This window comes from Platalea leucorodia (genome assembly GCF_965183815.1).
Source record: "Platalea leucorodia genome assembly, chromosome: 9".
Classification (NCBI taxonomy): Eukaryota; Metazoa; Chordata; class Aves; order Pelecaniformes; family Threskiornithidae; genus Platalea; species Platalea leucorodia.
In genome coordinates this window covers 8873275-8890709 of record NC_138831.1, presented here as the reverse complement: position 1 = coordinate 8890709, position 17435 = coordinate 8873275, and the positions used below count along the sequence as shown (strand labels likewise).

Here is a 17435-nt window from a genome sequence, read left to right as displayed (position 1 = left end):
TTTCGCTGCACCTCAGCGTTCTCGCTGTTGCCACTCCTCAGGTTTTCCTTGTCATCTGCTGTTGTTTTCTTGTTTGTGACAGCTCCAACTGAATTTTGACGTCAACTCTTTCTCTCATATCACACTGTATCTACATACCTCAGGGTTCTTTGGATATGTAAAGCTTCCCCCCCGGCCCTGACCCAGAAGTGAAATCCTCTGCCAAGCACGGGAGGTGTGGGATGAAGTTGTTTCAAAGCTGTCAAGAATTCTCGTGGTGAGAATTTCTCTTTCTGAAACCTCTTCTCTGCCCATAACTTTGTTAGCTGTTCTTCTGGTTATTACTTTTCAGGCAAGAAACCGCAATGTTCAAAAGACTTTGCAACAAAGGTGAGGGACCACCATGCAGTCGCCCTGCAGAAGCCTCTGCCAGACAGGTCTGGGAGACACGCGGTCTTGGGTTGTGCCCCAACTTGTCGACCCACGATTCTGCTGAAAGGGAAGTCAGCAGGAAAACACTGATGGGAGCATGATTTGGCCCACAAAGATTTAAAGTTTATCTGTATAAGACAATGTTTTGCAAGGCAGGACACAGAAATAAATGTGTTTTGGAGGAAAGTTTTGAAGGGAAAGATAAATAGGGAAGGATCATTTGTTTTCACAGATAATAAATATAAGCTGCCCCCTCCAAAAATATCAGTCATTGATATAAGAAATCTCTGAGCCAGCTGCATCCATTCAAAAGGGTTAATGTAAAAGTTTGGGATTTGTACTACCTGCTTTTAGTCATTTTTGGTGGGGGTGCTGGTAGCAACAAGGACGCACTGAAGGGAGGTTGAATGCTTGCCTCTAACAGCTGCGAGCCTGCAACACAGCAGGGCACCTTTCCTCCCTCCTGCCTTCCCTGGGGATTTCACATCTGGCCCCAAGGAGAGACAAGGTAGTGGACTGGACAGAACATGGGTCTGATCCCGTCAGGCAAGGTCTGTCTTGCTTGCTCGGGTTTTCTCATCTGCCACCCACAGAAATAAATGCTGCAAGTGTGGTGAGAGATCTGGCACCTTATCAAGGGACTATAAACAGAAAAGGGACAGGGTTGCTTAGAAAAGCAGCTTGTCTTTCTGCTAACTTTCAAGCTTTTTTTTTTTTTTTTTTGAGGGGGTGGAGGGCTGCAGTAAGTTTTCACTGAGTACAAAGTTATACATTAGGGGCTGTATAGGACAAGAACTTTATCTCAGTAGACCCCAAACCACTAGGAAAACAACTCTTAAGCGTTTGTGTAGAACCCAGGTAATTACACTAACTATGCAGTAGGAAAAACCCCATTGCACTACCGCTGAATGCTGAACTTTTCTAAGCAAAACACTGGGAGTTAAATAAGGAGCAATGGAGTTACCCACCTGGAAAGCTGATGGTAAAATACTGAGAAGCCATAATTCCCCACATTCCTTTGCTACCAAGAAATTATACCTAACTTTCATAACTAACTGATAAGCCCGGAGGTAGTGCATTTAATGAACTATTGAAAGGCAATGTTGCTTATTGAACTAGGTCAGCACCTGTGTATATCTTTAAGGAGTAACAAACAGAGCCTGCCTGGTTATCTCCAGCTACTGTCTGCTAGCTGGCACAGCACAGTTCAAACCACCACAAAGTTCAGAACTAGGAAAAAGGCTGCTATGTGCAAGCTGCAGCAGGGAAAGGAGTTACTCAAGTAAGTTACTGCATGGTGCTGTGAAAATAAACCTTTGGTTCCCTTGTTTCATACTGTTGAAAGAGTGAAGGAAGACACCCATTGCCATCAAGTTGTGGAGGATCTGGGATACAGGAGACGGTTGCTTTTGACTTCATGAAGCATCTGCTGATGTAGTCTGGGGTGCACATTAAGACAGAGGAATGTTTGCTGCTTCTCTTAAAACATTAAGAATGAAGAGAGCTATCTTTGGTAGCTTTCTCTAGGAAATCTCGAAACATGAATAGCTTTATTAATCTGATTCAAAACTGTAACTAGAAGTGAGGTCTCTATGTAAAAGCAGAAGTCATGAATGCGTTTGATGTATTTTAAGCAAGGCACTGAACTGCGGTTGTTATTTACAGATCAAAGAAGCTCCAGCAGTGTCCTGAAACAATCTAAGTGAGAAATGCCAAAATCTGATTTCATCCATGTCCATATGTTGCTTTGAACTCATAATTCACAGAATTGGTCACTATATTGAACTAATTATCAAGCTTAACGCTTGCCAATTTTGATGGCTGTGCTCCCTTATAAAAAAGTCAGGTTTGAAGGGAAGCAGACTGATACACTGGAAGACGTGCAGCCTTTATTGAAACCTGGGGAGGAAAAGCAATGAACATACAAAAAATACCCCCTCCCTCCAAAAACCAAACATCATTTATTTTTCTAAATGGTTGCTGAGACACAGATTAGCAAAATAAATAGTTTGCATTAACCAATACATATAAAGTGGTTAATTCCTCCTCCCCCAAAAAACGTTTCTTGTAACAGTTAAGTGGAAAATATCTATGCTATCTAAAAATCTAATGAGAAGATATATTGTACATGGAAGTAAAATTAAAACAATTTCACAGCACAGCCCAATACATTTCAATTAAAGTACTAATAACAGTTAAAAGAAACACTGAGAAAGTATTTCTGCAGGCAGTAATATATAAGCAAATTGTGTTCTGGTATCAGTAAAGACCTTAAAAATTACTTTTTTGCCAGTTAGCTACAGTGGTTGGAAATGACCACAAACATTAGCTTGCCAAAGAAGTGATTTCAGGAATCACACAGCTTAGGCTATAATTAAAAAGCAATCTATGGGAAATAGGTTATTACCAGTATTTAGCAGCTAATTTGTTAGTTAATGCCTTAACAAAGCTCTCCTTTGATTGCAGTGGAGGGGGAACAACTTCAAGAGGATTAGTTGCTATTAAGACTTGTACTCAATTGTTGAGAATGCTGATGCGCTCCTGCAATTACAACTGCATCGGATTCAGCAGGGAAGCTCGAGGGATTCAGCCTGTGCTGCAGCCAGCAATTCACACATGAGGGCAGAGGTCTGGCCTCTGAATTTTAAGGACAATTTGCAGAGTACCCTCACGAATGCACAAATGTGAGTGTTTGCTAATTAATAGATAGGGGCAAGCTGAATGTTCCTTGATGCCAATCACACATTTTGTGTTATTATCACTCACATCAATGTGGGGTTTCTTCCCCCCTATATTCTTTAATTCTATTTCTGAAGGAGCAGTCACATAACTGCTGGCGTCTCTGGATAGCATTTTTCATCAAGCTAATGTGATACTTCATTTGATTTTCCTTCTGACAAAAGTGATAACACAAAAGAGATTTTATGTCAACTTCTATGAATACCATATTTAAGTCACATTACTGGAAATAAACATAACAGTAACCTACAAATATATTTCATGTACTGACAAGATATAATCGACTCAAAGCCACCATCACTTGCTACTATCTCCTACTATAGTTACTATCCTGCTGGTCAGGGCAAGGAATCAAACACCTCACTAACCCCAGACTTAACTTCAGTCATAGGAAACATAACCTACGAACTTCTAGGTAACAAGACAGAGGGAAAAATCCAAACTCACCCATATTTATGAACTGCTTTTCCTGCCAACACTACCTCTTCAGGCTCTTATTACTGTATTTCAATTGCAAAGACTTTCCTATAGCAAAAGCTGTGAATAAAAATATATTTAACAACCTAATTGAACCTATGGCATACTTTCTATGTAAAGGTTGGCTTGGAGAGCTGTAGCCCAGCTGACACAGAACCTCAGGAAGCCTTCCACTGCAGAGCAAAGCAGAGAGGCCCATTAATCATATTTATCAAGATTGTCTACCCTGGCTTTCATGCAGTTAGGGGAAATGTGCTATTCTACTTCAGCAACAAGGAGCAAGGCTAAAACAAACTGACCTAACCGCACGGGTCACTTCCAGAAATAGAAAGTATACTAGTAGCACAGCTGTACAGGCCAGAAGGCAAAATGCTGGGAGGACTGGAAAAAAAGGGAGGAAAAAAATCCACCCAAACCTTGTGAGGTATGTAGCCAGTGGCAAAATTATACTGGGCCAAATTTTGCTTTAATTGGCATTCAGTACATTTAAAGTCAGCAAGACAAGATTTAGCTCTTGGCCTTCCATTTCATGAGACTCCTGAAATATTTTCATGCACTTCAGGATTTCATATCAGCAAAAGCAAGAATGGAGCAGATAACCTCCTGCTGAGGTACGACCATATTATTTATTCTGATATGTATGGATACTTCTTTATTTGCTCTTCTCTTTTTAAGTTAAGAGACTGTACAGTGTCAAATGCAAACACAGAATACAATGTACTGGCTGTTCTCCCACGGAAAGCAGGGGTAGTATCCTGGATTATGTTTTTCTCTTTTTTGGAGGGTTTGTTCTGTCTGAAAGAGCACTGAGAGGCCTCAGCTTACTCATGACAGAAATTGTGCATCGCTAGCGGCCTTTAACTGGGAAAGATTCAAGCCTGGGACAGCCAGGTCTGGCAGAGTGACCCGAGCACTGCCGCATCTGCAGCATGATGCCAAAATGTTCAGGCCAAGCTCTACTTTATTGCAGCTAGACCCGCTGGCTTTCAAAAGCAAGAATGCAATTTTCACGTATTCAACCAGCATAAAAAAGAAAATTTGCAGAGCTTACGCTTTATTGGCTTCTATAAAATTAACAGAAAAATAAAAGTGAGATAAGAACCTGGTTTAATAACACTGTTTCCATCTGCAGTATACACACCAGGCCTGCTTTGCCTACATTTCTATAAAAATAATGAAAATCATGTTACCACCCGTCTCTCGTGTTCCATCCCCCACATGCATTTCAAACTACATACAAAGTGACATGGGATTCTCAAATTAAGGTGCACACCACATGAGGATTATCCCAAAGATTATAAAGCTTATTGCATTTTTCTTAAAAACAGATAAGCTAAAGAAATGCAGAATCTTGGCAAAAACTGATGCTAAAATAAAATTTAAAATAGCTTACTACATAAGCTACGAAGTCTCAGCATGGACACGGTAATGTGTCATGATCATACAACCTCCTTTCTGTTACGATCACATAGGCATTATTCCACTGGGCAGGAACACATGGGAAATGCTACAGACCTTATTCAATCAATTCATATCAAACAGAAACCTAGTCAAAGTTAAAAAATAGGAATCCATACAATTATTCCCAAACTAAATCTCACTCAATTTAGTCACACAAGTTAGTCCCAGGAAATTCAATGGGACTAGTCCCCAGAGTCAAATAAAAGTAATAATATTTCAAATTTTATGTTTCCTTTGCAACTAGGTTGAGAGGCAGGATTAAAGCAAAGTCAATTCCAAGATCCACAGGTCATCCTAAAATGAGACCCCTTGCGACAGGCATTGCCTTGGGCTGGCACTGCAGCAATCGCAAGCATTGTGTGCCCTCTAGTGTATGACAGTCTATAGCACTGAAGTCAATATGCCCATAGCAAGGAAGAAACAGAAGAAAGGTCACTGTGCTCCAATTTTTTTTTTTTTTTTTTTTTTTTTTAAATAGAAGCAAAAGTTCCAATGCCCAAAATTAACTTCTTTTCCCTTAACCGGCTGAAATGTTTACTATAAAGATTGGTTGCTATTGCACTCCTAAGATTCCCCTTTAAACAAGCTGGGAAAGTTGTTTCATCTATTCCATTAGTTAAAACCAGCCAAATCTGGCCCTGAAAATATGCTGAAGCTAGGTATGACTTTCAGTATTGTCTTTTGGGGGGGGGGGGGGGTCACTTCTACACTCAAAACAGTGGAATCAATTCTTATTTTCTGCAATAATAACCTAGTCTTTTAAAAAAAAAAAAGTATGATCTGTATTAAGCACTTGGAAGAACTGTTCTTATAGCAGACTCTCACAAGCACCTCTCTAGCCATGCTCCCAAACTTTATCATAACTGGGGTAAATTACATGAGCTCTCTGCCGCAGATCTGGTTTCTTTTTCACATCTTTACCATAACTTTTGGGTTTCAGATTCAACTTTTCAGTTTCATATTTCTCAGTAGATGCCTAATACTTATTTATATATAAATATTACGTGTAATGTAAACAAGTAACAGAGCAAGTATTATATGCATATATATATATCTATATATATTAAAAAAAAATCTAGTGACACATCAGGGTTGGGTGGAATTATTTATGGTCAAATGAAAGCATGGTTTCAGGAGCAGCAGTCTAGATTAAAATCAGTTTCCTCTCTTCTACATGTTTAGCTGCATCCCTCCAATTCTGCTGTTGTACCCACAGACGAAAGATCATGACCACCACTGTCTTTGAAAATCTGCACAAATGGTAATTCAAGCGCTAAGGCTCCCACCAAAACCAGCACCACTGACAGGCACGTTATTATGGATACGTGCAGACCTGAACTTTCATATTGAGGATATGGATGACGGATTCATAAACTCAATGCTGGGATAACTTAAGAGGAGACCCCAATTGCCTGCCTCACCCCACTGACAGAGGTCTCTCACTTACCCTGTACCAGCACCAGCAGAAGGTACTGTATGTCAGGCCCTCCTCTGAACTCCAGCTCAAAGCCCACCACTTTGTGCTACTTTGATTTAAACTACAGAGGTGCTAAACTCCCAGCAGAAAGGAGACTCTCCCAAACAAATCACCAGAGCTCATGTGTCAATACCTTCAGACCTCTCTCTTGCTGAACTATTTCAACAAGCTACAGAATACGAAAACATTGTCTTTCTGAAAACATCGCCTTTCTGACAAAAGAGAAAGCAAGATGACAGCCACCACTCAATTTGTGGCTGGACACCCAAGTGCTGAAGGCTCTCGGCCACTGCCAAGCTCAAGGGCAAGCAGAAAGCCGACAGCCTGGGCTCCTGGCCCCACGCCAGCCCTGCTCCCCAGAACTCTCACTATGCCCTCAGGTCCTGAAGCGCATCTTCTCTCGACCAGAGTAGACACTGGGGTCTTTGTGTTAAAGCAGAACTGCTGGTTGAGATAACATCATACAAGGAATTTTGGGAAAAAGCTTTTGATCTTGGATTGCTGAGTCTTTTAACTGTGCTTCTGGTCTTTAGCAGATGGAGAGAAGCTAGGTAGTAGCTGCCCAAGTATGAAAACCAGATAATCGCTATTAATACTGACAGCAGTGCTATTCTGCCAGTAGAACTCTTCCACTGTAAAAATGATGTTTTGGTCTACTTCAGGCAAGAATTTCATCCTTGAAAGACAGTCCTGTACTTTTAGAAAATTGCTAAATTGCTTGTTGTTCCAGACCAAACACACATATTTATAGGCCTAGTTGCTTCAGAGACTGCAAGACCCTTGACAAGGTATTATTAAAAACAATACCATATTTTACACATACATGTATCCATACGTCTCTTTGTACAGATTTTATATAAACAGATACACCACACGCACATATCTTTTTAGGGTTAGAGAATTACCCTCTTCAGCACAGACGTACAAAAATTGCTTCACCCACGAATGAAACAGATATCTGGTCTTCACCAGATAGAGCCTGGCAACCCTTTGGCCATCAGCAGGATTACTCCACAACTTGGTAAAACGGGAAATCTTGTCTCCCACTGGGAACTACAGAAAGAATTTAGACAGACAAAATACAGTTGCCCATAGTGGAATGTAACTGTGGAATTAAAACTAAAAGTCACCACTCTGCCAAAAATTCCACAAATTTTTGTTTAATTCTCTCTTTTTTGCTTTTACACAGTTACAAGTGTTAAGGCCAGCCAAATTTTACAGAAGTAGGCACAACTGTCTAATCCCATTAGACATGCAGTGGCTTCCCCTGACTTCAGTGTCATGCTATCAGGCTACAATGAATATAATATCAAAGTTATTCCATTAACTCTAATATCCTTAGTTTGCCCTGGAAAGCTTTAAAGATGTTATTCATCCAATGACACTATCAGACAGCTTTTTCTTTTTTTTTTTTAAATACCCCCTATAATCATTTTGATTTGCTACTTAGTACTTTTACTATTTTAAGCCTTTTCTCCTCCTTTTATGAGGACTCTTATCTCTCGGTGCCTGTTCTCCCTCATGTTACAGTCCCACCTTCTCATCAGGGAAAGGGATGCTTTTTGTGTGTTCTCCTTCATGAGGGATTTGCAACCACTTCTGATCCTTTGTCACAGATAATTTTATTTAGGTGGGGAAATTCATGTTCTCCACTGGAGATAGCATATGGAGTGTGCTCTTCAAACCATTGTGAAACATGTAAAAATCAAAGGCAATCAATATAAAGAATATAGTTCTTAGGTTAGTTAAAATTAAAAAAACAACCAAACAAAAACCAACAAAGAAACAAAAATATATCACAACACGAAGAAAACCAGAACAACGTTAAGCATTTTCTTCTTCCCAACTTGTTCTTGCCCAGAGTCTTGCTACTGACCCACAAAACACATTCCTACACCATGAATACTGCAGAAAACATCACTTGCAAAAATGCTTTAGTAAGTTGCTTAGAGAATGTATGGAAATAGTATCTCTATTTCAAGCATGCAGTAGAATACGCTTCCTGCAAGACTCTGCTTGCATACACATTCATTTGGAAAGAATTTGCATTATCAAATCACATAAGCTGTTTTTAGTGCACCGTTGGTTTCAAAGTGTTTTTTCTGTTCAAAGACCCTAGATGCAAGGCTATTGTTTTCAAAATCAGAAATACTCTGCATATATGAAATTCTTTTCACCTGAAGATATCCACTAATGTCAGACAGATGCAATAATTGTACGCTCCACTGGTAAACTACAAATCGATGGCAGCAAGAATGGCTGCATTCTGCTTCTAACCGGTATATACGGATACTGCACCTAGCCTGAGAAAGAGGGAGCGTTCAATCGGAAAATCTGAGATCATTGCACATGCTTGACCAAAAAAAAAAAAAAAAAAAAAGACACAAAAAGACACCACCCCCCAACTACAACAAGGAATTTGCTTTAGGTCTCTGTCCACCCTGGCCAGTTTATTTGCCATTCAGGCATGTCACAAAACCTATTTCCCACAACTGGTAAATTAGAAAAAGCAGTGTTATTTTGTGGTCTGTAAAAGTCATTTATAAGCGTGTTTTGAGATCTCCACTTTCATTTCCAAGTACTATTCCAGAGTTTGCAGAGAGAAGGTAATGAGCATAACCTACAACAGCAAAGGACAGTTATTCCTTTTGTCCATTTATCAGCGTTCCAGGTCACGAGCTAGGATGTGCCTGAGCCCTTATCCCAGAGCATGGACTTGTCTCCTGCTCTTACCCCACAAGAACTACCTTTAACCCTTATACACCTTTCGAAATGAAAATCCCTTGAATATAGATATCTAGAAGGATGCAAGTGTACAAGTGATACAAGAGCTGATAAAACTCCAGCGATAGGCTTTCCAAGGCAGAGTAGTGTTAAGCAGGGGGGGTGAAGCAGGGACTTATTTTTCAACTTTTCTCCCATTAATCATGTCACATAACTTCTGCACAATTTTCCACATGGCAGGGACTAGCTAGTTAATCCATTTTACAGTTCCTGTCCCTTTCATGAAACTGTTGTTGTTCTATATGGAAACACCCAAGCCAAAGAAATGCTGGTTGCTCAGTACAAGGCAAAAATCCAGTGTCACGGATCCTGCCTGGCAAATTCCTAGTTAAACCTAACCTATCTAGAATTGCAAAAGAAAATAAAGCCAGCTCAGTTTTCCAGAAGGTAACAAAAGACAGATACTACACATATTTCATTAAGGAGGATGTTTATTTTTCCAAATATTGTATTAAGATAGTGTCCTGTTTGCCTATTTCTATCGACATCTGCTCTGTAATACATAGAGAATGATAGAAGATCAAAGTTTTAATTGTGCAAGTAAAAGAATGTATTAGTAACATTCTTTCTGTCCTACAGCAACAGAGATAAACTTAAAAAAACCTCTAACAGCTAGGAGAACAGGATATTTATATAAAGATGTCCTAACAAAAGAAAAGCATGCAAAACCACCTCTAGTGGATAAACAAACTAGGCTCCCTGTTTGCAGACTGCTCCCTATTGAGCTCAGCTCTCGGAGATCCCCTCCCTCCCTCAGTCAACAGGGTCAACATATCTCAGCTAGGTTTCACATTTTTATACAAGCCTTTCTCAGCATCCTTTGTTCACTGACCCTTTAAATTTAGGAAAATGCAGCAGGTGTGCCTTTAAGGCCCATTTTGCTGCTAGTTGCTTTAGATTCCCTCTCCCAGGTAGTAAGTCATTTAAGAAGGGGTTTTTTTGTTGGTCTTTTCTCTGCTAGCTCCTTCTTCATCTGCATAGGCTGCACTACGTACCCGCCATACCCCTTTTGTACACACATTATGACAGGACACTAGGTCTGCGGCATACATGCTACAAACCTCCTCCTCAGGAGACATTATTACTTCTTGGCTTTCTGATATTGGGAAGAGCCTGAATTTGTTGCCTGTTTGTCACAACACTGCTGCCATTCATTAATGCAACAGCATACTTTGAACTAGCTGTCCTTCTCCCCCCCCAAAATTAACACAGCAGGGAGTGCTCTTCCTCACAAGACTGCAGTAGCTGCCTTTATCCGCTTAGGGCTCTGACTTTCATACGCTGAAGGGAAGAAAAAAAAAACAAAAAACAAAAAAACAAAAAAACCCACCACACACAAAACCAAACCAACCCACAACTGTACTAACTAGGACTCCCAAAAGTGCTAACTAGACTATCTCATCGAAAGTAAGATCAATAGCGTGCTGTACAAGAGTGGGTTCAGATTTATCAGTAGTATTCTTTCAAATTCAGAGCTCTGAGACGCGTTCTGAAACAACATCGTCAAGTAAAGGATCGTTACCACCTCTACCTGAATGGGGGCCACCGCAAGAAGAGCCTGAATTGTCTCAAAGTCTAAGAGGCAACACAGAGGACAAGCTTACTCAGGGCTACCTGCACTGCAAAGACTGACATTTGAAAGCGTTTCTCAGTCTCCTTTCAAGACATCTGTGAATTATAAAGCACCCGTCGTCCTCCATCCCCTTTGTCTTTAAGGAAGAGTTTAATATTAATTTTAGCTCCTTTTGAATCTGTTCTGGACTAGGGCCCAGTCCATCTGCAGTATTCTTTAAAAGTGACAAATTAGATTAAAAACACACAGAACACCCACTCAGGACTCACTGGGTCCTTCCAAACCACAGTAACTCACAACAGAAGGGACGCTGCAGTTAACCGTGGCACTGCTTGTACAAAGCTGCAGCCTGCGCACAGACACGTGGAGGGCGAGGTGACTCACTGTACAGCGAGCTGGTGTACGCAGGGAAACTGGACAAGGCACTTGCTTTTCTTTTGTGTTGTCCTCTCATTCATAATAACGTCCTTTAAGACATCTGCTAGAGTCCTGTAACATTAATGGAAATGGAAAAGCTCCAACGGGAACTCAGGGGTTTCTCTCTTTTTCCCATGAACTGAACATTATGGAATTTTAACAGATGTTCTACTTGGTCATAGTTAATAAAATGAATTATGCAGGAATTAAAAATCTGGCTCCATTTGCTTACATAAGATCTCAGCAGCAGAACTGCATTCCCATTAAGAAATTCTAGAGTATTTACAGTGGATTTATAGTCTGCTCCTGCCTTGTTATAAGATGGCTGGAGATTTTACAAATGAACTTGTCTCTGTTGTGGAAAACAGGAATAAATTTACCTGTTCAGTTACTGTTCTTAGTAGCACGATCCAGTTTCCACACTGATGCACACTGGTACGCTACAACCATAGGAAAGGACAATTCTCACTTGGATTTGCTTTGGAAATGACATCATGGGAATTCCACATCATTTCACATCCTCCAATTTCTGCCGTTTATTCAAAGTCTCATTCAGCAACCTAATAACCATAGTCCCACTTTGTGCTTTATCACAAAAGCTTTCCTCTTGGAGCACAGATGTCTCTTTTGGGCTACTACCGCCAACAGAATGATGCACTGTACCCCACTTCCCTTTCAATTTTAGGATTAATTCAGTGTAACTACATCAAAGGAAGATGTAAAGACCAAAAGGTAAGGGAGATGTGACAGAAAAGGCACCAAAAAGTTGGTAGGTGAAAAGAGTCATAGCCAAAACTTCCAAGCATTGAGGTTCACTCAAAGTTATTTCCAAAAGCATTACACATTTAGCCATCTTCTTTCTCTTCTAATATTCATCTGCACAGAAAGTATTCTGATGAGAAGATAAAGGGGATAAGTGAAAGAGCGAGAATCAAAAATGAAGGATGAAACAACTACCTTGCGCCAGAACAGAAGCAGCACAGCAGCTAATGCAAATTACATGAAGCAGAATAAGGCTGTCTTGAAAAGATCTACTATGCTATGGTAAAAATACAAGGTTTTAGCATTGCACTCCCTTCATAGACAATCGGACTCATTTTCACTTAAGTCTAAGCAGATCTCTGTCCAGGCACTGAAATCTGGTTTATGTAATACGCAAAATTTTATCCTAACGCAACAACTAAAATTAACCTTTCTTAAATTCTGGCTCAAGAATGTTGCCAGTGCAAGAATATCATCATCTGAAAAGCAGCAATATTCCCAGCCTCTTCCAAATATTTTAAAATGAAAAATCATGCATCAAAGCCCCTCTACCCAAAAATCCCACTCTACTGTAACTAAACAGAAGGGTTTGTGTAAGTAAAGAACCAAAGCATGTAAACAAACTGTCAGTATAAAAGTCAGCTGGCATTAAATATCAGCCTATATATGCTGTGCAGCTACCTGATGTGTCTATTAATGAATTAATATAGATTTTTATCTGAAAATAAAGACTTTCCCTAAAGGAAGAAGTGTATGTAAAGAGAAAGGAAAATATCCAGATTAAATATCAGGCTTAAAACAGTTCCAGCTGAAGCTTCAGTATGCTGTTCTTACCTGAATGGACACCGCTTTACAATATTTAGTGTCAGAAAATGCAATGATCTTAACAGGGTGTTAAATTCAAAAGATTTTTTTTTTTTTTTTGAACGTCACTTATGATTTGTTTCATTTTGAAGAGAAAGCACATTTCATTTGGTAATCATTTATTTCTCATTCTATTGGACAGATTCTCCCAAAAAGCAATACTTCAGCTGAAATCAGTTCTGAAGGATCTTTTATGAATATACATAACAGAGAGGACCCCCATTAAATTTCCAACAAAGTGCTGCCATTTTGAGTAAACAAAGTTATCTCAGCAGGGTCACATACTATGCCATGAATATGGTCTGCAGATTAATTACCACCCTGACATATGTCAAAACAAATTTGAAGGAGAATAGCACCCAGTAGTAACCATGTGTTTTATCTGTTAGTATGCAAAATCTGTATTCAATGGGATCTAAATTTATTCATTTATTCAGAATCCCTCAGAGAAACCCAAATGATTCGTTGGCCTTTTTTTCCTCATCTCCAAATGAAATCTGAGTGAATAACATGTGTTTAGTGAGCCAGAAAATAAGTACAGGATGAAGCTATGGTGGGGGTTACGTTTCAGAAAAGCAGGTGTCATCTCTGCACAAATAACTGATTTTTTTGAAACACTCAAAACTGCTAAAATAGACTGCAGTGCATTATCATTTGTCAGCACTTCAAGGAACACTGAATTTGGTATTTCTTATTTTAGGTAATATCTATCTTTATTCCATATTGTAACAAGAGCTGGCTAACACAACTGTCCTAAAAACAGTTTTCAGCATGAAGTAAGGCTTTTGAACGCAGAGCTACTGAATGAAGGCTTAAAAAGCCTCTGCAACTGGCTTTATTATCAATGCCAACACAGCCAACAGATCTGATCCCGTGTTTAAAAAACAAAAGCAACAAAGATCCAAACCTAGTTTACTCAGTTGAGTTATGTAAGGAGAGGACAAACCCACACATACCACGTTGAACACAGTAGGTAAAGAACCCTTCCTGGACAATAGCTGGTTTGTTTTGATAGGAATCGAGCCTCGTCTCTTTATTTAAGGTACTCATGGTACAACTTCTGCTTTGTCAAAAGATGACCTCCTGGGATCTGATTCTGAAACAGTTTTAGACTGTTTTCATCAGTATGTTTTTCTACTTCTTTCATAATCTGCCTTCAGTTCACACAGAATATCAAACACTTCCATGACACTAATCCTGTAATTCACAGTACATTTATGAAGATATTTTAGTTTAGGAACTATTTTCCACCAAGCAGACCAAAATATTTTTAGCTCCTGTTTTTTTTTTCCCCCCAACAGTGAAGTACTTCTGATTTAGAGTTAAGTAATGCCATATCACATCTACAGACTGGATGATTAAATGCATTTCTTTCACTCATTTTAAAAAAAAAAAAAAAAAAAAAAAGAGAGAGAAAGAGAGAGAGAGAGAGAGAAAGTGCACATAATCCTCCCTATATACAGATGACAGATAATCTCTTGGCATCTGCTGACAAACATATTTAAAATCTGTCTGTGCCAAACTTGGCCTGGTGCCACCAGTTCACCATTGTTGGCATATACACTTCACATGATGCAATCACAAGACTTGAGGAAGTTTTCAGTACTTTATTTTATGGTTTCCATCATGTTAACATATACATTTCCATCCTTCTACGATTTAGCAGCAACAGAACTGAGACATGGGATGGTAGATGACTTTCTGCATGTATCACAGGCTTTCTTAGTGCACGTTATCAGTATTCTATTTACATTACAGACTAGTAACTTATCTAGAATGAAATACGCCAGGATTTAGAGTTTATGGTTAGAGCAATTGATCTCAATTGTTTTCTAACAAGTGGTAGTAGTACAAAGTGAGGCAAAGGAATCAATTAAAAAAAAAAAAAAAAGAGAAAGACAAATGTTTTACCTCTCTTAATACTGTGCTTTTATAACCCCGATAAAGTCCTTGAATACCCTGTAAACCAACAAAAGAAAATATCAGCTATTAGGAATTAGTTTGCCAAAGACCACAATTTATTGGCGATTATGAGGCAAGCGTTACAGCCTTACTGAACTTCTTGCAAATTGATTATATTGATTATAACATTGTATACTGTATTCCATGATTTACAATGCCGGAGGGTTTTACGTTCATTTCAAAGATCATTTAACCACTGTTCAGAATAATAATCAGTTATAGAGAAGAAAATACACCTTACAGTTAAAATTTAAAGGGCAAGAAGGCACAGAAACACATTACTTCAAACTCTACTTGCCTAATATTTTGGTCTATAAGTATCCATTATCCCATAAATATTTTGAAACTTCTACTCTTCTGTTTAAATAGCCCATGCAAAATGAACCCATAGGATGACAGCTTCCTATGTCCACCTCCTTAGCCTTGATTCAGAGCTTTTATCAAGACAAATATTTTGTATTTTTAACCAGCTGATAAAATTCAAAACAATTAAAATTTTATTTTATAAGTGCATATAAAAATGTTTAATATCTTATAGGACACCTTATTCCGTTGTTTGGCAAGTCTTATGGTTCTCTGGCCAGCTACAACAAGGGGAAAACAAACAAACAAACAAACAAAAACCACCATACTCTTTGGAGAGCACCAGCTTTTAGAGCAGAATGACCAAGTCACAGAAAGAAGTTCCAGGAACCCTCTTGTGCAGGGTTATCACAATAGTTTTCATTTACAAGCAAATAAAAATCACGTGGATCGTTTAAAGGTCACATTTATGTCTTCCTTTTCCTGGCTTTTACACATGGAAGCGTGTATAATATTTTTCCCCACAGTGTTTTCAGAAGCCACTTTCTCTTATGGAATGCAACTTGAAAAACGCCCCTTGTGAGACTCAGTAAAAAACAGTGGCGAACAGGTTTTTACAGGAAGGAACAGTATAACTACTGAAAAGATGACAAAAGCCCTTAGTTTTCAAAAGTTACCAATACTGGATGAGCACTCATTTCCAGAGCTCCTACAGAGCCTCTCCGACGTGGTGCCTTTAGGACATCCCCTCCAAAGCCTGCTTCAGGAAGGGGAAACCATTCAGCAAACTCTAGATACCGAGACTCACTGTCCTGTTCTCCCAAACAAGGACCATTTGCATAAATACAAGCAGAGCTTTGGAAAGCTAAATTTTTTTTTTTTTTTTTTTTAGATGTAGGTACCTCACATAAAAAGAGGAGGGAAAAGAGTTGTTTAGAGTGTGCATGTAAGTGCATGCACATGGGGGAGGTGGGGGTTTGGTTTCCTTAAACATAACATACCAATCAGATTTAACGACAGAAGAATAGATGGGAAAGTGCTGGGAGAGCACAGAACTGGAATAAAGTTGTAGGAATGCTTCTGGACATGTATGGCACTGAGTGGGAAGAATGAAGCAACTTCTTTGAAAATTTTGTTCTGAACTCACCTCATGATATAAGGTGTGGGAGAGAATTCGGAGGGTACTTGAGGAAGGAGAAACCTGGGCCCTTTGCTTGACAACCTCAGATGGAACCCGTATGAGGCATGCAACCTGCAAAAGAACCATACGTTCAGAGAGCAATTCCTTTTGCTGCCTTACTCTTCATATAGCTGACATATTTGGAGATTGTCCAAGTACAGAAACCTGGGAAACGAGGAAATAATTTTTGTAATTATACGGGTTGAACTTAAAAGCTGTTTATGAGCAGTTTATGTATTTGCTCTATGTACCTTCTGAACAAAAAAAATCGTACTAACAGAAAAATGGAAGTACCCTTGAAATTTTTAACTTCCAAAATAGGAGTAGATTTGGGTGGGGAAAATCACCGACAAAATGAAAATTTTGAAGCCATCCTGTTTTTTGGCAGCCACAGGAATCTTTCCCCCCACTTTCACACATCTAAACTGGAGAGTCAGGACTTGGAGAACAACAAACTTCTTTCCTAGGTAGTTCCTTTGTGCCCTCTAGTGACTGACAGCAAGAGACACTCCCGTTAGCTTTAGATGCACACAATACAGTCAAGGTTTACCTTATAACACATACTGGATTTCATTCAAGGTGAAGCACTGGATTGATTCTTACACAATGAATTTACTAGGCAATAAAGGCCCCTACAGCTGGATGTAATAATGTAGCTACTGCCACAAAGCTCCGGCTTTTCTGGAAAACCAAAACAAAAACCTGGCTTTAAAATGTTCACCTGCCACTACAACTTCAGGTAGGAGTTAAGCTTGTGTGTGCATAATTTTGAGGAATAAGGATCCTGAAGTGTCAGAGAGTTACAAGCATCTCACCTCTCTAGAAAATGCCCGTTTATCAGCACTTAAACTTTCAAGAAGCATGTGTCTTCAGCTGGCCCCAGAGACACGTAAAGCAGTGCTGGGACTGGTGGCAAAACACCAGAGACACCACAGGCCCTCACCACATTTTTAGCCTTCCTCAGTCCCATCCTGTGCCGGGCTCAGGAACACACTGCGATGAACCTGGTCTCTAGACATGAAGGT

At 39.4% G+C, this 17435-nt stretch overlaps 1 protein-coding gene across 6 annotated transcripts in view; it reads right to left on the bottom strand.

Moving 5' to 3' along the window:
* The window catches only part of SLC25A26 (solute carrier family 25 member 26), a 114758-nt gene that overhangs the window by 77735 nt on the left and 19588 nt on the right, over positions 1-17435 (bottom strand). For all 6 annotated transcript variants that reach the window (XM_082321805.1, XM_082321803.1, XM_082321802.1 and 3 more), the window contains 2 exons: positions 16378-16482; positions 14877-14924 (listed from right to left, as the gene is read on the bottom strand). In XM_082321805.1, the coding sequence (XP_082177931.1) occupies positions 14877-14924; positions 16378-16482 (153 nt within the window). The remainder of the gene's footprint in view (positions 1-14876; positions 14925-16377; positions 16483-17435) is intronic.